The sequence below is a fragment of the Acytostelium subglobosum genome (assembly GCF_000787575.1).
Source record: "Acytostelium subglobosum LB1 DNA, scaffold: scaffold1, whole genome shotgun sequence".
Taxonomy (NCBI): Eukaryota; Evosea; class Eumycetozoa; order Acytosteliales; family Acytosteliaceae; genus Acytostelium; species Acytostelium subglobosum.
This window is the reverse complement of record NW_012236531.1, coordinates 827,983-849,858: the sequence shown is the minus strand read 5'-3', so window position 1 is coordinate 849,858 and position 21,876 is coordinate 827,983. Positions and strand designations below refer to the sequence as shown.

Below are 21,876 nucleotides of genomic sequence, written 5' to 3'. Positions count from 1 at the left end.
GTAGAATACAAACGCGTGTGTTTAGTTTAGTTTTGTGGTTATTGGACAACAACCAACCACACACACTCACTGAACAACAGCTGACAACACACGCCCAAACACAATGACAAACATGAAGAAACAATATCCAAGAAGATTGTGGTAGAACATGTACATGTTCTTAGCTTCACTTACAATTCACAAAAAGAATCAGTAATCTATATAAATGATTTATTAATTGTAAATGATATGATAGTATTAGTAATAGTAATTAATGTATGTATGTGTATAATAAAGGTTATTGTCTTTCTTTAATAACTAGTTAATGATGATGTATATGTGAGAGAGGTGGGCAGGGAAACAATAACCTTTCGAAACGAGAGGTTGTGGTGTGGCTATTCAATTGAGGTCATTGCCACCGTCACTCACTCATACACTTCAAAACCAATGGATGGTCAGAATTAAGTCACCTCGCTCATCTCCCTCAACAACAATAAAGAATAAACCCAGGGTTATAATTGTTAATAATAAAAAAGAAAAACCAGATGTTTTGGTTTTGTTTAGTGTCACGAAAAAGATCCATAAAAGATACTTCGACATAAAAGGAAATACTGGTCCAACGAACGGGACTGAAAAACGTGTTTTTTGTTATGATTAACTGATTCACCCACATCGAAAAAGTCACTTGCTGTCTCATCCTCAGAGCGTCGATTAATCATAAATCCAAACAAGTCATTTGGGCGCGGCAATAAGTGTCCACATGTTTGAATCTGGTTACTTACCATCATCATTCGCTTAATGACTCTATCATCATTCCAACATGGTCCCTGCCTGGCCTGGTCTGGACCTGTCTGGCCTGGAAGGTGGCAATGGCAAGGCATTCATCTCTGGTAGTCTATGTTGGGCGATTTATTCAACGGTTTATGAGACAAGGCGAATGGATGGACTCTAACTGACAAGATTAGACACATCCAGAAATGGGCATCAAGCTTGGAGTTTCAACAGTAGTTATAATCTACTTGATTAATGGATAGGTAGATAGGAAGGTAGATTGGTGGAAGAAAGAGGATGAATATTAATTGGTTGGTTAGTAAACCATACATCACTGATGGATGATCGTACTTAAAACAGGTAGTAACTGTTTTAAAAGTTCTGATTGAATGTCAATGCCACTGAATGCGCAGGTATAACCACATTCATTGACTGTCAACGCTAGTGGCTACCAACCTACCCACCTGTCTAACTATCCATTCATTGAGTAGTAGGGGGTGATATATGATTGATGGATGGATATTTATTATTCTTTGTTAGTTCCAACTTGATCATAATAATTATCAGAGAGTGGGGGCCGAGGGTTCCATGTCTCTCTCGCCCAAGAGTGACCGTCCTTCACCCTATCATACAACTCCTCTACTTTAAAAGTACTGTCGCCACTCCATCAATGAATCGACGGACAATAATTGATAATCTTTAAAGATTGGTTGATCAATCAATCAAATCAACAGTCGAACTTAAACCTACCAAACATCGGAGTGCGTTTGAATCGGTATAGTGGTAGAATGGTAGAATGTCGCGAACACCTAAAGCAATAGGTGATAGCGCATACAACTACGCATTCATTATTCTCCCATGTCCCCATCATTCAACACACAGCTCGTCCTTATATCGCCACCTTGACCAATAGGAGTTCATGTTGTTCTCATCAGCTCGGGAAGGTCTTCATATCATATGATGTTGTTTGTTAGTTGTTGTTGGCAACAGCAGTCTTTGTATGTGTGTATGTATATGTGTGTGTGTATGGATGTATGTAGAGAATGACCAAGTCAACACTGTTTGGTGTCAATGAATTAGTTGGTAACCTTCATGATTGAAGGGGTGAGTGTGGGATCGATGCAATGTGAGGGAGTAGTTGTTGACGGTCCATCCATATACTACCTCACAGCACATATTGAGTGGACCAATCGTCATCATCAAGAAACAAACACACAACAAACCAACTGGGTTCCATCAGCACACTACTTCTTTGTCAATTAATGATGATTGATGTTGAATACTTTAAAGCAACATAACAGCGATCCATCGTCATCTGATCTTTATCAACCATAATAATGGGTGGGTAATTCAATTGATTGTTATTGCATTGCATCAAGCTGTTGGAGGCTAAACCCAACCTGCCTCCCCACAAACAATATTGCACGTTCTCGATCAATTAAAAGAGAATGAGAGAGAGATGGGGCAGCTGACATTCATATTAAGGTCACCGAGCACACCAAGATCTTGAAGGAAGCAGTATCTCAATGTGTGGCACTATTTTGAGAAGTGTGTCGGTTGACAAAGCATTGTAACAACAAACAACACAACAACAAATTGAAAACATTGACAAATTGCTGTTGTTGAACAGCACCTGAAACTTAGGATTGGTGTGTTTGGATTGTAACCACAGGTGTTCTCAGTACACACTAGTAGCTACTCAAGGTTTCGTGGGTGGTCGCGACATTCAAGTCTCAAGTCCCGCGATCTGTCCTAGATTGCTTGCATGAACTTGTGCGGACGCCTCTGGAATGGCGCCGCCAATTGTATATATTTGTATGTAGATTGGCCACCATAACTGCAACACGAGCCTGGACAACAGCCACCAAGCACACTAGCATGTATCTACACTCTACCCCACTACTCAGAGCCTATTTAAAACACACATCATCTAGCTCATCACCTCCTAGAAGGAAGTGTCTCTTGGCGCCCCTGGCAACATCAGTAGCTTATTTAATCCTCTAGGTCATTGACAAACCGGATCATCATCATCATCAACAACCTTCCAATCTATCTTTTTTTCCAACCAACTAACAATCTAACAATCTAACTTATCCATCCCTTATCTATCTCTTTTACCTCTTTTGTATTATTATTATTATTAATATATATTCATTTTTAAATTAATAACCTCATACCTGCACCTATTCAATCACCAAGGTGTCACTGACTCACAAGGACAAGTCAATCCAAATACCAACAACCAATCCCTTTTTATCTCCTCTACACTCCACACTTTTTCAATCAATCTATCAATCTACAACTTAATCAATCAAACAATCACATGCTTGTATAATATAACTGTATAATTTTAAACAATAATGTAGGTACCAACATCCACTCCACTCCAATGCAGCCAAACATACAACATCCAATGTTTCCACTACTACAACATCATCACATCATTGTCAGTTATTGGTCTCATGGAACAATAATGACTTCACTATCATCATAACTTGCCCACCAAGTTCCATGTGGACTTGACTTGTGGGCACTGCTACTCCACCAACAACAACCATAATTATGTTGCCCAACAACCAACCTCCGACAACAACCAACATCTCATTCCACTCAAGCCCAAAGCAAAACATTGCTGCCAAGGCAATGAGCTTGGCAAGGCAAACGCCACCCATCAAAACCCGTGCCGCGGCCATCCGGCTCATGCAAGCGATGGTCGATGGGTGGTGATATGCCCGGTCAGGGCCAATTTGCCTTGGCTTACATCCACACACAAATCTAGAAGAACCATCAAAACTTGCGGCTTATTGCCCGAGACCTCACTAGCCCCCACTCGGTCCACCCGATCCCAAAGCATCTGCATGTTTTTTGTTTGCTTTTTTGCCCCTATCTTGTTTTTCGTTTTGGGCCACCACACTCAGATCACCTGCCATGCCTGGTGACCAGATGTATCTCCATAATTAGATGCAGATCACAACACAATTGGTGTGGTTAGTGTGTGTGAGTTTGTGGTGGTGATAATCTGTGTTGCCGTTGACAAGAGATCAGGTGATCTCACACTTAGCACCCAACAAAGTAACACACACGGCCCAACCAAGATATTTATAATCAAGTGCACTCACAGAGGCACCAACAACCAACAACTACACATTGCTATTGCCGCTATTGATTGCTTATTATTATTATTACAATCATACACACAAATACTGGATTCAATATATATATATAAACATATAATATATATATATATATAATATAACTTATATACACTTCACATTCATTCATTCACTCATTTACATATTCACATATTCATTCATTCACATGATTCATAAGAATCAATAAGACTGACTTTATATAACTCCTACCTCCTATAGTACCCTCCTTCCTCTTAAATACTATATACCTACCTCCTCCTCCTCCTTTTTTTTTTTACCCTACCCTACCAATCATTCAATCAATCAATTACCGATTCACAGCTTGATATACTGAAACATATCAAACATCCTATCAACTCCTTTTTTTTAAGTCCACAAGACTACCTACCTATATATACCTTTTTTTTTTCCCTCCTCCCTCCTTCCTTCCCTCTCTACCCTACCTCCTCCTTTTTTTTTCCACCTCCAACAAATATAATTACAATACAATGGACAACAACAACCAACAATCAAGACAGAGCGCCTACCAGAGAATGTTCAAGCGTCTGCTCCAACAACGCGCACTTCTCCAAACCAAGCCAATGATGGCCGAGAGAATCATCGCTTCATACAAAGTCTACGGATGGTTGATCCAACACGATCCAGCCTACGAGTCCACCGCCTTCAAGCGTGAGGTTCTCGTTGCCATCGACGAGATCTTTGACATCGTTATGGCCATCCTAGACATGATGAAGTGCTCATCAAACTTGCTGGTGCCCATCATCATCTACGCCGATAAATTTGTACATAGAAGTGGAATCAAACACAATCAACTCTTCAACCTCCTCCTCACAAGGTATGTACATCATCCAATGATGACTCCAAGAGCAATTATCTAACATTGATCAATCACACATTACAGCACTGTCGTCACACTCAAGTTCTGGTCAGAGTCAACTCAAGTCAACAACGCCATCATTGCTGAGATCTTCAACTTCTCCCTCAAGGACATCAACCTGATGGAGAGAAGATTCTTGTCTGGTGTTGAGTACAACTTGTTCCTGACCTCCGACGACGTCAATGCCTACGTGCTCAGCCTCTACGAGCATCAGTACTCCTTCTTTTCCATGTTCAAGCACCCATTCGAGAACGCCCCACACGTGCTCAGGAAGCCACTGGAGCTGCTGCAGTTCCAGCAGCAGATGCAGTTGAAGCAGCAGCAACAAGAGTTGCTCATGCTCCAGCAGCAGCAGCAGCAACAGCTGCTCCATGCTCTCCAGTTCCACTCCCAAGCAACCCCCGCTGCACCAACCTCTGCCGACTCGTCGCCAGTCTACCAAGTGGACTCGTACGCCCAGTCCATCTACCAGCCCCGCATGGTTTCACCAATGTGCTAAGTGCATGTGTTTGGCGTGGCCTTTGCGTCGCGCAAGTTTGTGTGTACAGCCTGGACACTGGCAATGACGACGACGAGTCGTCTCTGCCGTCTATCCATCCCCAACCCCCTCTTTCCATATACCAACCAACCACCCTCTCACTCTCTATCTCTATCCATATATATCCATATATCTATCACTATATACCTACCTTCCTACCTACCTTTTCATTTATATATTTATATATCCATCTCTATTACCTTTATCGATTGAATCTCTATGTCGATTCATCCCTCCTCCTTCTCTCTCTCTCCCCCTCCTTCAAGGCCAGGCTGTCTTCCTCTGGTATTTTTTCAACCTTTGGGAAACACCTGGTCACCTACCTCTACCACTTGCCTCTGCCTAGTGTCTGGATCAGGCCACTGACTGGACATTTAATAGTCCAGCCAAACACCTCCTCCAACACTGACACTGGCGTGCCTCCTTTTTTTTTAACTATATAACCAAACCAGAGTAATAATAATAAAGTCTGTTATTACCTATCCAAATACCAATGTTGTGAACTCTATCTTCTTCTGATTGACTCGATGATTGATCACCATTCACTCACTCACTAACTCACTTGTCTTGTTGATTCAATTGAGTAGTGATTTCAATTGATCGTTTGGACAAGGCCTTGGCTTCCTCGAGAGTACTGGTGTTGCAGTAGTTCCTGAGCCTGGTCTCAATGGCCATCAACTCGAATGACACCTTCTTGAGCCTCTCCAGCTTCTCCTTGAGCTGTGTGTTCAACTGCTCAATGTCCCTCTTGAACTCTAAACTCTTTAGGAATTCGCCGACTTGTGAATAGGGATCATTGTTGTTGTAGTTGTTGTTGCTGTGTTTCGGTTTCTTGTCAGCACTTTGAAGTGTGATGGGTATTAGTTATGTCGATGTCCACCTCGAGCAACAGAGGCATTCAACATACTGTTGAGTAGAGCCTTTGTGATATGGAACTTTGAAAACTGGATCTTGAGGTCCTCCTTGGCTCATTTTCCTCTTCTGTTGATCCATCCTGCCCACTTGAACCTGTCCTTGACCTTGTCCACCACTTATTGATTGCATTGCAACAGACATAGGTGATTGTGGCAATACCTGCATCTGAGGGGTGGCAGGTGCTGGTGATTGAGGTAGATAACGATCCATTCAATTTGAATAATATTGTTTCCAATCCAATCCAATCCTATACAATTGGGAAAGTGATACTATGATTGATGCTATCCTATATATAAATATCTCTGTTTATTACTTGGATTGTTCACAGGTTATAAGAGATAATCCAAGATACCTATTTGTTTGTTTGTTTGTTGATGTGATTGAATAAGTGAAGGATGAGTATGTGTGCATCTCCGAGACACAAGATGAGTGTACTTACGAGGAAACAAGCAAAGGATGGCATGAAGCCTTCCTGGAACAACTCCCACTTGGTATCAGCATCCTCAACCTCGAGGAACTTGGAGTAATAAATCGTAGTGAAGCCTGCGTTGACAATGAAGAATCTGAATCAAGATCGTGTCCATATTAGTAAGTGAGTTGGATGTGAGTCAGTGTGTGATGTTCAACAACACAAGATGTGATGTTATACATACCCTGCCAGACCATAGAGGCCCTTGACTGGGATAAGACCAAAGAGTATACCTATCAGTACAGCAATGATTTGTCTGAGCCAATGTACATTGTTACGCATCTCTTTCTATAGTATGTGCGTGTGTTGTGTGTGATTGTTGTTGTAGTTGCATGTCATTACTATATTAGTACATACAGATGGCATGCGTGCATTGCACACACATCTTGGTGTAGTTCAACACGCATCACGTGTCTACTCATACTACTTACAGTAGTGAACTCTATATCAGTGTTGAAAGCATTCCTTAATAGGAACAATTGAGATCTCTCAACAATCTCTTTCTTATCTGATGATGATGATGATGTTGATTTCATTGTCTGTCTCTATTTGTTTGTTTGTGAAGTTGTTATAGTAGTTGTATGTGTACGTCTATCGATTGATTGATTGATTAGTTGATCGAATGCAAGGGTGCGAATGGGAATGAATGAAAAGGTGGAAGTTCCAATGAAATGTTTAAAATATTTAAAAAGATGTGTAATTTCAACTTTGTGAACATCATCAAGTGTGAGATCAATCACACAATCAACTTCATTATTACATTCTTACTTTTATTACATTTATATATACATAATTATATTTATATTAATATTGAAGAGATGGAGGAGTTGGGATTAACCAAGGTATGAATACGAACATTGATTGAATGAATGATTCACAAAAGAAGAACAACAACAACAGGGAATAGAACACTGATAATAATAAGTAATGTTTTAGACTTCAACTACCACTACAACTTCAACAACAGCCGCCTCTAGACATGCTGACTCGCATGGCCTCTCCGATCACGACTTGTACATCAAGATGAAGGGTCTTGAGAGCAAATTGGATTTCTTCAATATACAAGAAGAGTACATCAAGTATGAGTACAAGAATCTCAAGAGAGAGTTGCTCCACGCACAAGAGGAGGTCAAGCGTATTCGTTCAGTACCATTGGTTATTGGACAACTGCTTGAGATGGTTGACACCAACAATGGGTATAGTATCAAGTTATTGGGATAGAGACTCACATCATCATCACATACTTACTTTATAATATTTAGTATCGTCCAATCAACATCAGGATCAACACTATGTGTTAGAATTCTCAGTACTATTGACAGAGAGTTGTTGAAACCATCGGCATCAGTTGCCTTGCAGCGTTACTCAAATGCACTGGTAGACACTTTGCCACCCGAATCAGACTCGAGCATCCATCTGTTAGGCGCCGATGAGAAGCCGTCCGAGAGCTACTCTGACATTGGAGGCAGTGATATCCAGAAGCAAGAGATGCGTGAGGCTGTCGAGCTTCCTCTAACACATCACAACCTATATAAGCAGATCGGTATCGATCCACCCAGAGGTGTATTGTTGTACGGTCCACCAGGAACTGGCAAGGTAATAATCAATTCATTCAATTCAGTCAATCAATCAATCATCCAAACATATATCCTAATACTCTATGATATCCACCAATTATAGACTATGCTGGCCAAGGCAGTCGCACATCATACCAGTGCTTCATTCATTCGTGTCGTAGGATCAGAGTTTGTACAGAAATATCTAGGTGAGGGTCCACGTTTGGTGCGTGACGTCTTTAGACTGGCCAGAGAGAATGCTCCAGCCATCATCTTTATCGATGAGATTGACGCCATTGCCACCAAGCGTTTCGATGCACAGACTGGAGCCGATCGTGAGGTACAACGTATTCTCATGGAGTTGCTGAACCAGATGGACGGTTTCGATGTCTCTGTAAATGTCAAAGTGATCATGGCCACCAACAGACAGGATACTCTGGACCCTGCCCTCCTGCGTCCCGGTCGTCTGGATCGTAAGATCGAGTTCCCATTGCCAGACCGTCGTCAAAAGAGACTCATCTTCCAGGTCATCACCTCAAAGATGAACTTGGCCGATGAGGTCGACCTTGAAGATTGTAAGTAACTCAATATCATATTCCAATTAAGTGATGGAGATGACCATGCTAACATACATCATCCTCCTTCAATGAATGATAGTTGTATCGAGACCTGACAAGCTGAGTGGTGCAGAGATTACATCCATTTGTCAAGAGGCTGGTATGCATGCCATCAGGAAGAACCGTTATGTTATCCTGTCAAAGGACTTTGAGAAGGGTTACAAGTCAGCGATCAAGAAGAACACTCAAGAGTTTGGATTCTACCAGATATAATGAGTTGGTCCGCGACCAGTCTGACTCCTTCCTCTTGTCTATTCGCCTCACCTACAATTCCCAACAAAAATGTTCATATCATCATACAGACAACCAAACCAACCAACCAACCCATAGTATATTATTACCCTGCTGGCATTGACACCATAACATGGCATGCCTTTGACATCTGTTACTGCTACCTCCAAGTTGATACCAGATACATCAAACAAAAAGAATAAACACCTCTCTCAACCCAACCAACTTATCCACATGTGCGCCAAATATTAATGATGAATGACAAACAGATAGACAGATATAATAAGAACAACAAGAATGAATACAATAGAGTTTCAATGGAGAATACATAGTCAACATCCAATGTGTGCTGCAGTAGTTATTGAGATCATCAAGCACCTACTATACATGAGAGGTCAGATAAGTTGGTAAGTCATATTAGTCGTGAATTGAATAGTCGATCGACTAATGCAATCAATCATTCAATCACAGTCCATTCAATAGTATAGCGTCTGAACAACAACAACAACAGTCATCATCATCATCATCTAGAAGGACAACAAAACAGGATAGATTGATACAACAATGTAATGAACTATTTGAACATTTGATGAAAGAGTTTAGTCGAAGGAGTAATATTGGTATAGTCTGCTTGGTACTTGGTAGCTCTGTAATGTCTCCAAAGGAGGTCTACCTGATAAGATTGTCAGATGATGGTCCTGCACCAGGAGATGCCACCAAAGACATTGGACATGTACTCAGAGATGTTATTAGAACTCTGATAATCAATCAACCAGACAGCTTCTCCGAGCCTTCCGCACCAACCAAACTACATACTTTACTATTTGCATCAAGATCATTGGATGGAATAGAGGTGCCTGGCAGTGATGGAGGCAGTGGTGGGCACTTCGTACCCAAACAGTTGATGAAGTACTTGACCATGAGAAGGTCGACCAAGCTTACAATGTTTGACTTTGGAGGTGTGTCGGGGCAGTCCCCTGACTCAACATCCTCACCAGACTTGACAAACCCAAGCATCATAGATATCCAAATCCAAAAGAACAAACTTACCATCCAATCAAGTCATCAATGTCCAGTGACGTCACTGGATCAACAACAAATCAACAAAGGTGATGATGACATGGATATGGACATGGACTTGGACACAGACACTTTGTCATCATTATCTGTACCTCACAATGATCGATTGTGGTTTCAATATTATGCCCCAATACAAGGAGGAAGATAGATAATAAGATAGATATATTATTATTTATATAAATAATAGATCTTTGCCGAGATATCCAATCGGGTCGATAAATCAGATCATTGAACAGACAGTTTTCAAATAATTTTCATTGTTGTCAACTGCCCTTTTTTACTTTTTGATCACAAAACAATGATTGAGTTCATAACATCATGGGCTTGGGGTGTCAATCATAACTTACTTATACACATACATACAGATAAATATAAAATAATGCAGGTATGGATAATGTCGAACAAGTTGATTGATTTATTGATTGATGAGTATGATTGAAGTCCAATCATGAACAAGTTTATTGATATACAACCTTAAATTGATGAATATAGAACACAGCAGAGAAGGAAGAGTTCAAGAACTACTTGGAGAAGAGTGGTGTCATTGATGCCATGACAAAGGTGCTCGTTGGTCTATATGAAGAGTCAGAGAAGCCATCAGATGCTCTAGAGTATGTTGTTTGTTTTCTAAATGTTGATTCGAATCAATCATCCTTGATATACTAATCTAACTTGTCACCTTCAGGTTCATTAAGAAGCATCTTGGAAACTCACTGGGTATTGACGTTGATGCCCTGAAGCAAGAGAATGTTGAGCTCAAGGCTGAGGTCGGTGCCCTCACACAGAGAATTGAGGAGTTGACCAAGAAGGTATGTTGTCGTAATAGAATGAATGAATGGTTGGTGATCTAACTCACTAACTCGTACACGTGTACCCAATCAGTTGGAGGCCGTTCAGAAGGGTTTGTAAATGACGACGTTATTGACTTTTTGATGTAAATGCAGGTCATATACTCAATGATATCGATGTGCTCTTTCAATGGACACCACCCTCGCGACACTACAACCTACTACTACCACTATGAGGATGGACACCCTGGAATTGTAGCATAATGTATTACTTGGAATAAACTGTACAATATGTTGATCAATGCATATACCAGCAACACCAAACAATAACGACAACTTATTCAATGTGATATGGATAAACCTTTAATTGAATGTACTGGCCTAGATGAGATATAAGTTGCAGTGGCATTGCATGCGACTCCAAGTCGCTCCTTGAGTGCGGTGAATCAGGCTTGACCAACCATCGCCCTCCACCTTGGACCCATGATCCAGGTCCTCAAAATGATCGTGATCATTTTGAACTTGATGATGAACAACAAGATGACATCACAAACAGATAATAATATGGATATGACGTTACCTCATCTTATTGAACATAAGATAGCGGCAATGCTATGGAGGGGCAATGCTGGACTTGGTCAAGGCACTGTATCAAGAAGATGGAGACTATCTATGAATCTTGTCTCAAAGAGATGGCACTCATACATTTTATCACTCAATGATACCGTTCACATTCGAATACCATACCAAGGTTCATCATTGACACTCTCAGCGATGCAACTGTACTCCAACAACAAAAAGAACAACAACAACATGGCTACATTTGATATTACACCCTACAGTCTACCTTGCAATATAATACGAATAGACACTCTCAATGGATCAGGTTACTATAAGCCTCTAGATGCAGAGACTGACAGGCATCTGATATCTCCGGACTTGGGCTCATATTATGGCCCTCTCGATGTATTCGCGTCGTTGAAAAGCGGACAAATACAACAGCATCAACAACTCTTTCAACCTCATACACTGGGCTTGGTCATCTACGTGGACAATCACAGGAGTGGAAAGGGTCTGGCAATGCTTGAGAGCGCCAAACCAATGTTTGCCAAAGTTCGTAGTCTAACATTGGTTGTGCTTACCGCTGACCTGGAGACAACATTCATTGACCCGCTCATCTTTAGTGGATGCTTCAACAACATCACAAAACTCAACCTGTTTGATAACTATTACTACGATAATGAATGCTCGTATTTCGTCCAGAGATTGATGCTACAGCACAAACAACTGTTTGATGGATTGGCCTGCATGCCCCAGCTGCGCTGGCTCGGCATCTACCTGCCTCTGGTCGATTGGGATCTCCAAGAGATGATTATTGAATCCGATTTCTTGAGCTCACTCCATCAATACCTGGTCAACAACAGGTCGTTGGACACATTCAAGTTCCCCAAGCAAGCACTTGGCGATCAAACATTGGACTACTTATTGTCTGGTGGTGATGGCCACAAGATAACCAAACTCTCGATTGCACTGCGTGGCCATATTCCAATCATTACAAGACCACTTCGTAAACTGATGTTCTCAACACCTTGGCTGCTCAATGATCCATTGCCTGCAGAGTGTTCACCATCACTAAACTCATTCATTCAATCATCATTGGTCAATGTACAGCATATCAAGTTAATTGACGTTCCACTCAATTACTTTATTCCATTCATTGGACAATATCAGTCAACAACAATATCAATATCGTTCAATTTTGAATTATTATTATCATCAAATAATGTTCAAGGTGACTTTGATTTAACAACACTGTTGATTGAACAATTGAATAGGAATAGATATTTATTATATTTATATAATATACAACCATTTTCCAATAATATATTCAATCGAATATCAATTTCAAATGATATCCAATCAGAACCAGAATTCGACAAACTTAGACAATGTATCCAAGATCATCCAACAATTCAAAACAAGTCAACATGGTTCTGGGACAAGAGACACAAAGAATAAATAATAATAATTTTGGATTAATGTTATATATATTTGGTACTGGGTCAATATATTTATTACTATTAGTAATGTTAAAGCTTTGATTTAAAATGTACTGGGACCAAAATCTTGTTATCCATTGAGGTTGTGACCAACAATGAATCATCGACGGCTTGGCTCCATTTGCTATCCTTCAAGGCTGCCTCAACAATATTGGTCCTCTCCTCAAAGTTGTTGTATGACCACTTTTTATGTTTGATTGATTGAGTGATGTATATATGAGTTAGCACGATCGAACAAGCCAAGAGCCAGGAGACTTAACATAACATACCAGCTGGAATACAGTGTTTAACTTTCCAATCTCACTGTAGAACATTCCATTGGGTAATGAGTGCTTCTTCCTGGTATCGATACCTTTGGATATGGCATCACTCCATTTACCAACATTACCTGGTTTAATTGAGAAACTTGACAACTCCCAGACATTGTTTGATTCCAATTGATTGGGTGACATTGATAATGGACACCAATTGAACTCTCTCAATACAATATTATCCTGTTTCAATACGTATGGTTTCATATTGACCATATACTTCTCATTCCACTCCTTATCGAATCTTAGATTATAACGTACTTTAGCACGGTCATCCAATGATGAGTACTCCCATAAGTGTACCACTTCATTTATACCACCAAGCTCAGACATCTAAGTTGAGTAGAATGAGTTAGGAAAGCGAGCCATTCATACTTTCCAGGTATTGTACATACCCAATAGCCACATAGTTTAGAATGTTTTGTCCTCAGATGAATGTGGTCTTGAGTCAATGCGATAAAGTTGTTCCAGTTCTCAAGTGATATTGAATAAGTTCTAAGTTCCTGGATGTTTTGTTTGATCAATTATTTAGTTTGGATAATCCAATGCACCGATGAATGAATGAATGAATGAATACATACATAGACCTTATTCATATTACCATTAAGTTGTTGTGTACTATATTGTCTTGAGAACAAAGAAATAACATTCTTTGTTATTGATGATGTACTTGATCTCACTAGGTTCATTTGTTATTCATATAAGTTGTGATGTGACAATGAAAGTCTAAACTAAACGAATGAGTGATTGACTCATGTGTCGTTTATGAATCAAGACGGTCAGAAACATTGTGCATTGCATTGTATTGAAGGTAAGATTGATGGTTAGATCACTACCTTGAATATATCAGATATTTTATTTTTTAATTTTTTTTAATTATTTATTCATTTTCAAACAAAGAAACACTTTCATTCAAAAAATCAAAGACGAACGATTACATGTCCTTGACACTACAACTCATAACGGATATTAATATATCATACATATGTTTACTTTAACACTTCAACAGTGAGAGTCAATGTATAATAACATACTTAAACGTATTGCATTTAAGAAAAGAATGTATCAACCATATCATCAACAAACGAACCAACAACAACTGGATCTTCCGATACAACAACCTATACAACATCAGTCACAGCCACAACAACAACAACAACAACCATATCACCCTTATCAACAACAACAACAACAACAACAACAATACTATCCTCAACAACAACAACAACAACAACAATATCAACAACAGGAATATAATACATCATATCGTCCAACCCAACGCCATCCTCCTCAACAACAGCCTCAATCTCCTCCATATCGACCATATCAACTTCAACAACAACCTCAACAACAGTACCATGTCAACAACTACAACGCCCCAATAGACTATAGCAACAGATACAATGACAACAACAACAACAACAACAACAACAGATACAATGATCAAAGTAACACAAGATACAATGACAGATCATCAGACAGATACAACAAAGATGACACCAATAACAACAACAGATATAAAGATTACAACAMAAAAGCAGCAATAGTAGTAATAGAAACAGTGGTGGACGTAGTAACAATTACAACAACAACAACAGTTATGGAGGTGGGAGTAGGAACAACAGGAGCAGTCCCAATGACTATGGATATGACTATGATTACAGACAACCCTATAATCGCGGTCCACCACCACCTCCTCCTGCAGAGCTGTACCAACAACAAAGATATCAATATGACAACAACAACATTAATGGCTATGGTGGACCACCAGCCCCGCACTACCAAGACACCTACAACTATCGCGGTGGTCCCAACCATTTTGCTGGACATCCATCATTCAACAACAACAACAACTACTATGACCAAAGCATGGGCATGCAGCAGCATGTTGTTGGCCAACAACAACAACAACAACACACCAACTATGCCGTGGGCGGTGCTGGTGCTGGTGGTGTTCATCATCCTTACAACGACACAGGAAGCAGAAGACAACAGCCTCAGACAGGACCTTTCCTCGAAGAGATGTACAAGAAAGATATGAAGTTAATGGAGATACCACCGTCAATCGATGCATACTTCAAAGCTGCTGGTGTACTCGTGTACACTGAGCATGACAACACAATCAAGGTGCTCATGGGCTGTGAGGATAGATCTGCAAAGAAGAGACATCCATCAGATCCAGCGACACTCTTCCTGCCGTTTGGTGGCAAGGTTGAGAAGGGCGAGACGGCTGTCGACACGGCCACTCGCGAGTTCAACGAGGAGACAGCCTTTATCTTTGGCGACCGAATCGACAGTGTGCGATCAAACTTTCAATCAGACACTGTTCCCAAGTTCTGGTTTCCTCGATCAAAGTACATGTTGTTCGTTTTGAAGATTGACTCTATGACGAAGGTCTGCCGCAACGCTTCCTCGATGTGGATAAGAACGAGATGTCTAATGTCGACCAGCTGTACCTCGAGTGGATCGATCTCAAAGAGATATTCGGACAGCGACAGCAACAGTTCGCACGACCCAATGGCGAGACTGGTCATCTGATATCATTCTTCTTGCCAATGCTTGGACAGCTCAAGGCTCACTTCAGGACTGAGTATCCATCAATCGACTTGTTCTCTGCTGTACAACTAAGACAATCATCAAACAGCTCAGAGGGTGATGGACCAGCCCATCTGTCAATGTCAATAGACGGCAACAACAACAACAACAGTAGTACTGATGATACCAATCAACTTAACGTGAGCTTAGATCGCGAGCAAGTCGACCTGGCGAATGAACAGAGCAATGCTCATGTGCAACAGCAGCAACATCAGTGTATAGACGACAAGATTGGCGACGATAACTTAGGCACGACCAAGCCACATTAATGTATTTATTATTACCAATGTACAATAACATATGAATGCTGCTATGTTGTTGCTTTAGCAACATGGTCCTATTCCACCATCGATAAACTTCCTAAGTGACTTGCGACAGTAGTATGGTCGTTCAGCTGATCCATCATTGCGCTCACAATCCTCACAGAAGCACAACAACATTGTATCGATGGCCATGTCATACACTGACATAAAGCCACCAGATATAAAGAATGCAATGAATCCAATCAGCTGCATTGAATTGGTTGATTGATTGAGGATGAGTCAGTGACAAAGAATCTCGAAAGAAGAGTTGAATCAACTTACGATAACTGGAGCAATGTAGAATCCATCATGATCCACTTCCATGAATAGGTAGAGTGAAGCTCCAACTGTCAACACTGTAATAAACACTCGTCCTAGAAACAATATGAACGAGCTGATTACTCCAACTGCTGCCACTCTCAACACATTGCTAACAATCAATGAGAATCCTCTTCTTGCACCTTTACAGAATGAATATCCATAGATTGCAATCTAAATGTTGAAGTGATGATTGTTAGGATTGGTCGGCACAACACGTCATCAATCATACTTACCATGATGTAGGCATTCTTGTCCAAGAACTTGATGAACCTTTCAAAGCAGCCGAATATGCAGTTGAGACATGACACGACGAACCTTGCCAGGAATGCTTCTTTACCCTTGAACTTCTTCTCCAATAAACGAAGCATCCATCTGATGAATTGGACAATGGCAAGTATCATTGAACCAAGTGCCAATGAACCAAGGTGATACCTGAGCACTCTGTAGAAGGACTTCCACACTGGGAAGTATGGTGTATCACTCTTGTCCTGTACCCAATACCATAATGATATTGAACCTGCGATTGTACATTGATTGACTGCCATCAGGAAAGCATAAGTCCACAATAGACCAAAGAAATGATACAATTGGAAGTATGTAAGTGTCTTGTTCTCCTTGAATCCTTCAAACAATCCTTCCGTAGTGTAACTAGCTGTTCCACTGGTGGCCAGATACCTTGTAGTTGTGGGTTGGTATTAATTTCAGTCATCAAACAACTCTTTGAATGTAATCAACTTACAATCCAACAAATGTCCAGTAGACCAAGAAAGCTGCTAGAATGGCAAAGATGAATATTGGAAAGACAAAGATTGATGGCATGATACCAATGGCTTTGCTTGTCTCCTTGATGATACCAACTGCAAGTCTAATCCTTGAGAACATGGCCAATACAATGAGTGCAAGTATACCTGATATACAACAAAGAACAATAAATATAACTTTGAGTGCAATCACATTATCATACTGGATGGATAATCTTTGATTGGGAGGTATCTGATCATATGTATGTTGTGCCTTTTGCCCTATATTTGTTTGATTGATTGATGTTAGTACTGTCTCACCATGGTAGACCAACAAATACACATACATTGATAGTAGAGTTGGTAACAGAGTAGTCCCAAGCATGCCAAGACACCAAGTACTGTTCCCCAAGTGATCAAACCAGCAAAGAATCGCATAAGGAATATCCAAAGAAGTCCTAGACCCATCGCTATCAGTGCTCCATATACAATGATTCGCCAATGTTCTGCGATTGAACTGAATATCTTGTTGGCAATACTTCCAAAGTTGACACTGATCAAATTGAATATTTTGTCTATGATTGTGGCTGTTGCTTCCTCCAACTGTGATGGAACACATCTATTGAGGAATGGTGCCGATGATATTGTACCCATACATGTTCCATTTGGGAATATTGCATCCATCGATGGTACTGTATCATAGGCACATATCAGTTGTGTCTCATTTGTCGGCTCCAAATATGTTTCAGTAGGGCACCTGTCCACACAAATAGTTCTATAAGATGCCAATGCAGTATAATAAATAAAGTAGAGGTACTTCTCATTTGTGAAGTCCTTGGATTCGTTTGTCGGTAGACTGCCAATATTGTTAATGCCACATGTGTTGCCTTGGTAATCTGTTCCATATATCAATCTATGATTATAATTAGAATGTAGACCATCTCTCTACATTAGGACATACCTCTTGGGGTTTCCAGACCTTATGGCAAACTGTGCAACTACTATCATGCCTCCCCAGAATGCCAAGAAGAGAAGGAGGAAGAGTACATCACGGCACTTTCGATGCTGGTAGACACCTCTGTTTAGGATTACCTGCTTGGATTTTTTGATATGACCCTCAGAGTTATGGTGTGTCATTGTATTGTTTGTATCTAGAGATGTGTAATAAAGTTTGGTCTTGAAATAATGACACTGATTGTGATTGAAGTATGGGTTAATGATTGGTTGCAGGTGATCGATCACTGGTTTTTACCTGAATGTAACTCGGTTGGGGTTAGACTATCACATTTATTCATACCCCACTTTCACACAAATAATAGTCAATCAATCAGTCAATCACACCAGGTCACCATCTGATGGAAAGTGGCAATCGCGATTACAGTCTGAAGAGACTCTCTGAACCTTGAAACTAATAATGAGAATGAATTGAACACGCAGTAAGAAGTTGATCCAATGAAATATGAGGGTTTATTGGATAGGGTTGTTGGCTGGGAAGTTACTGGCCACCACGGAGACGGAGCACCAAGTGGAGAGTTGACTCCTTCTGGATGTTGTAGTCAGAGAGGGTACGGCCGTCCTCCAACTGCTTTCCAGCGAAAATGAGACGCTGCTGGTCGGGTGGGATTCCCTCCTTGTCTTGGATCTTGGTCTTGACATTCTCGATGGTGTCAGAGCCCTCAACCTCAAGGGTGATGGTCTTGCCAGTCAAGGTCTTGACGAAAATCTGCATACCTCCACGCAGACGGAGCACCAAGTGAAGGGTGGACTCCTTCTGGATGTTGTAGTCAGAGAGAGTGCGGCCATCCTCGAGCTGCTTGCCGGCAAAGATCAGACGCTGTTGGTCGGGTGGGATACCCTCCTTGTCTTGGATCTTGGTCTTGACGTTCTCAATGGTGTCAGAGCCCTCGACCTCAAGAGTAATGGTCTTGCCGGTCAGAGTCTTGACGAAGATCTGCATACCTCCACGGAGTCTCAACACCAAGTGGAGTGTGGACTCCTTTTGGATGTTGTAGTCGGAGAGGGTGCGACCATCCTCCAACTGCTTGCCGGCAAAGATGAGACGCTGCTGGTCAGGTGGATTCCCTCCTTGTCTGGATTCTTGGTCTTTACGTTCTCGATGGTGTCAGAGCCCTCGACCTCCAAGGTGATGGTCTTGCCAGTCAAGGTCTTGACAAAGATCTGCATACCTCCACGGAGACGGAGGACGAGATGGAGAGTTGACTCCTTCTGGATGTTGTAGTCGGAAAGGGTACGGCCGTCCTCCAACTGCTTGCCGGCAAAGATCAGACGCTGTTGGTCAGGTGGGATACCCTCCTTGTCTTGAATCTTGGTCTTGACGTTCTCGATGGTGTCAGAACCCTCGACCTCAAGAGTAATGGTCTTGCCAGTCAAGGTCTTGACGAAAATCTGCATACCTCCACGCAGACGGAGCACCAAGTGGAGAGTTGACTCCTTCTGGATGTTGTAGTCAGAGAGGGTACGGCCGTCCTCCAACTGCTTTCCAGCGAAAATGAGACGCTGCTGGTCGGGTGGGATTCCCTCCTTGTCTTGGATCTTGGTCTTAACGTTCTCGATGGTGTCGGAACCCTCAACCTCCAGAGTGATGGTCTTGCCGGTCAGAGTCTTGACGAAGATCTGCATACCTCCACGGAGACGGAGGACGAGATGGAGAGTTGACTCCTTTTGAATGTTGTAGTCGGAAAGGGTACGGCCATCCTCGAGTTGCTTTCCGGCGAAAATAAGACGTTGTTGGTCGGGTGGGATTCCCTCCTTGTCTTGGATCTTGGTCTTKACGTTCTCGATGGTGTCAGAGCCCTCGACCTCCAGTGTGATGGTCTTGCCCGTGAGTGTCTTCACAAAAATTTGCATGATATTGTTGTTGTAATTAAATTAAAGAATGTGTACAATAGTAGGTTTAGAGATATCTATTAGATAAGTATACAAATAATTAAACAGGTAGGTAGTAGAATAATGAAGTGAGCAAGGAGTTGAGGGGTTTATATTATTGTTGTTGAGCTGGGTTGGTGAAAGGTGAGTAGTTGAGTGTGGGAGAGAAGGTGAGAGTGCACAGATTGTTGAGAACTTGTCTTTGTAAATTAAATTTAATTTATTTTCACCCCCTCTTCCTCACATCTCTTCCAATCACCCACTCAAAAATTCGAATTTAATTGTTTGAAATTCAATCCTCATTCCAAATTGGGAATTTAGCCAACATCAACTTTGGCTGAGTCACATCTTCAACCGCCAAACATTGGCGCCTCATTGTCCACGTGTAGAAGGCATCGACAGTGCCTTCCTTTTACTCACTTTGACGTGTTGTCTACGCATGATAATGCTTGTGTATGTGTCCTAAACTTGCAAGTTTAGGTTTGCAAGAATGAATGAAAGAATGAATGAAAGAATGAATGAAAGAATGAATGAAAGAAGAAAGAGATAATAAGGAATGAATGAATAATGGTCGTAGTTTAATATATTATCTCAATGGTTCCATTGTTGTTTTCATAGCCATTGGCTATCTCTTGTGAATTGTTGTTGTTGTTGACTCTCCTGCCCTCATAGCTTCTGTTCAACTTCGGTAGGTTGTACAACTTGTGTTGTTGTTGATGTTGCATTAGTGGACTACTACCACTGGATGATAGAGTTGGTGATGAAATTGGAGAGTATGAGGATGATAGTGATGATAAATATGATAGAGTCGATAGTGATGATAATGATGAAGTTGGTGATGACGATCGAGTTGAAGTCTGATACTTGCCACCGGTCATATTGTCCGATGGTTTAAAATATTGGTATTGTTGTTGATATTGTTGTTGTTGATAATATTGTTGTTGTAGTTGATGTTGGTATTGTTGTCTATGATATTGTTGTTGTTGTTGATGTTGGTGTGCAGGACTCAACTTATATATATCCTTGTTGCTCGTGGCAGTCTTTGGAACTAGGGTACGGGTTGAATGTGTTGGTTCAACTTGGTCATAGTAATGAGCTCGGCTATGTCTGGCCATCGACATTGGCATTACAGGGCTTGTAGATGTGGATGTTGGCGAACTTGGAACAACAGGTACTTGATCTTGACTGCTTATTAGACTCTTTGGAGATGATGTAGATGATGACAATGGCGAAGAGGATGAAGGTCTGGACTTCTTCTTTCCCTTCTCACTACTCCTCATTTTAATGTTTGCCATCAAGTAGTTGTAGTAGGCAACTGAGGATAGATCACGTTGAACGGTGTCAGACATAGTATTATATATTGTGTAGTATTACTAATTAACTAAGTAACTTATTAATTAAGTCTTTGTTTGGTTTGAATACCAAGTTGGATGATGAATGATGAAGATGTTGCTGTTGTTGGATGGACTGACTAACAGTTGAATCAATCAATCATTGATGATCTGGACCTTACTTCCCTACACCTCCCTCATCACTCTAATCACTCTCTCTCTCAGTTACTCTATCTATTACTAGATTGGGTGGGAGTGGACCTCTTCGCATCCAATCATTGTATTGGTTGTTTAAGACTGATCAGAGTGGGATGCACAGTATACACTTCGGGGGAGCATAAGAGGCCAAGGTGCCAC

At 41.0% G+C, this 21,876-nt stretch overlaps 12 protein-coding genes across 12 annotated transcripts; 5 read left to right on the top strand and 7 right to left on the bottom strand.

Moving 5' to 3' along the window:
* Nucleotides 1–4,435: 4,435 nt before the first annotated feature.
* SAMD00019534_003550 (hypothetical protein) lies at nt 4,436–5,278 on the top strand (the record flags this gene model as incomplete). The annotated part of the gene is made up of 2 exons (XM_012903788.1): nt 4,436–4,737; nt 4,804–5,278. 2 exons carry the CDS (start codon nt 4,436–4,438, stop codon nt 5,276–5,278), a joined length of 777 nt encoding a protein of 258 aa, XP_012759242.1.
* A 597-nt stretch (nt 5,279–5,875) lies between these two features.
* Nucleotides 5,876–6,289, bottom strand: SAMD00019534_003540 (hypothetical protein; the record flags this gene model as incomplete). The annotated part of the gene is made up of 2 exons (XM_012903787.1): nt 5,876–6,158; nt 6,225–6,289. 2 exons carry the CDS (start codon nt 6,287–6,289, stop codon nt 5,876–5,878), a joined length of 348 nt encoding a protein of 115 aa, XP_012759241.1.
* Nucleotides 6,290–6,554: 265 nt separating this feature from the next.
* Nucleotides 6,555–7,237, bottom strand: SAMD00019534_003530 (hypothetical protein; the record flags this gene model as incomplete). The annotated part of the gene is made up of 4 exons (XM_012903786.1): nt 6,555–6,584; nt 6,672–6,795; nt 6,886–6,989; nt 7,133–7,237. The coding sequence occupies 4 exons, from the start codon at nt 7,235–7,237 to the stop codon at nt 6,555–6,557; spliced, it is 363 nt and encodes a 120-aa protein (XP_012759240.1).
* A 282-nt stretch (nt 7,238–7,519) lies between these two features.
* SAMD00019534_003520 (hypothetical protein) lies at nt 7,520–9,087 on the top strand (the record flags this gene model as incomplete). Its single annotated transcript, XM_012903785.1, has 5 exons — nt 7,520–7,543; nt 7,638–7,897; nt 7,964–8,297; nt 8,382–8,832; nt 8,915–9,087. 5 exons carry the CDS (start codon nt 7,520–7,522, stop codon nt 9,085–9,087), a joined length of 1,242 nt encoding a protein of 413 aa, XP_012759239.1.
* A 786-nt stretch (nt 9,088–9,873) lies between these two features.
* Nucleotides 9,874–10,122, bottom strand: SAMD00019534_003510 (hypothetical protein; the record flags this gene model as incomplete). The annotated part of the gene is made up of 1 exon (XM_012903784.1): nt 9,874–10,122. One exon carries the CDS (start codon nt 10,120–10,122, stop codon nt 9,874–9,876), a length of 249 nt encoding a protein of 82 aa, XP_012759238.1.
* Nucleotides 10,123–10,564: 442 nt separating this feature from the next.
* On the top strand, nt 10,565–11,094 carry SAMD00019534_003500 (hypothetical protein; the record flags this gene model as incomplete). Its single annotated transcript, XM_012903783.1, has 4 exons — nt 10,565–10,570; nt 10,678–10,796; nt 10,871–10,994; nt 11,068–11,094. The coding sequence occupies 4 exons, from the start codon at nt 10,565–10,567 to the stop codon at nt 11,092–11,094; spliced, it is 276 nt and encodes a 91-aa protein (XP_012759237.1).
* Nucleotides 11,095–11,747: 653 nt separating this feature from the next.
* Nucleotides 11,748–12,661, top strand: SAMD00019534_003490 (hypothetical protein; the record flags this gene model as incomplete). Its single annotated transcript, XM_012903782.1, has 2 exons — nt 11,748–12,540; nt 12,645–12,661. The coding sequence occupies 2 exons, from the start codon at nt 11,748–11,750 to the stop codon at nt 12,659–12,661; spliced, it is 810 nt and encodes a 269-aa protein (XP_012759236.1).
* Nucleotides 12,662–13,063: 402 nt separating this feature from the next.
* On the bottom strand, nt 13,064–13,940 carry SAMD00019534_003480 (hypothetical protein; the record flags this gene model as incomplete). Its single annotated transcript, XM_012903781.1, has 4 exons — nt 13,064–13,216; nt 13,303–13,677; nt 13,740–13,847; nt 13,926–13,940. 4 exons carry the CDS (start codon nt 13,938–13,940, stop codon nt 13,064–13,066), a joined length of 651 nt encoding a protein of 216 aa, XP_012759235.1.
* A 464-nt stretch (nt 13,941–14,404) lies between these two features.
* On the top strand, nt 14,405–16,208 carry SAMD00019534_003470 (hypothetical protein; the record flags this gene model as incomplete). Its single annotated transcript, XM_012903780.1, has 3 exons — nt 14,405–14,792; nt 14,951–15,640; nt 15,739–16,208. The coding sequence occupies 3 exons, from the start codon at nt 14,405–14,407 to the stop codon at nt 16,206–16,208; spliced, it is 1,548 nt and encodes a 515-aa protein (XP_012759234.1).
* A 54-nt stretch (nt 16,209–16,262) lies between these two features.
* SAMD00019534_003460 (hypothetical protein) lies at nt 16,263–17,986 on the bottom strand (the record flags this gene model as incomplete). Its single annotated transcript, XM_012903779.1, has 5 exons — nt 16,263–16,448; nt 16,524–16,733; nt 16,796–17,237; nt 17,302–17,584; nt 17,650–17,986. The coding sequence occupies 5 exons, from the start codon at nt 17,984–17,986 to the stop codon at nt 16,263–16,265; spliced, it is 1,458 nt and encodes a 485-aa protein (XP_012759233.1).
* An 811-nt stretch (nt 17,987–18,797) lies between these two features.
* On the bottom strand, nt 18,798–20,170 carry SAMD00019534_003450 (hypothetical protein; the record flags this gene model as incomplete). The annotated part of the gene is made up of 3 exons (XM_012903778.1): nt 18,798–19,367; nt 19,412–20,026; nt 20,096–20,170. The coding sequence occupies 3 exons, from the start codon at nt 20,168–20,170 to the stop codon at nt 18,798–18,800; spliced, it is 1,260 nt and encodes a 419-aa protein (XP_012759232.1).
* Nucleotides 20,171–20,766: 596 nt separating this feature from the next.
* SAMD00019534_003440 (hypothetical protein) lies at nt 20,767–21,537 on the bottom strand (the record flags this gene model as incomplete). The annotated part of the gene is made up of 1 exon (XM_012903777.1): nt 20,767–21,537. The coding sequence occupies one exon, from the start codon at nt 21,535–21,537 to the stop codon at nt 20,767–20,769; it is 771 nt and encodes a 256-aa protein (XP_012759231.1).
* Nucleotides 21,538–21,876: the final 339 nt, after the last annotated feature.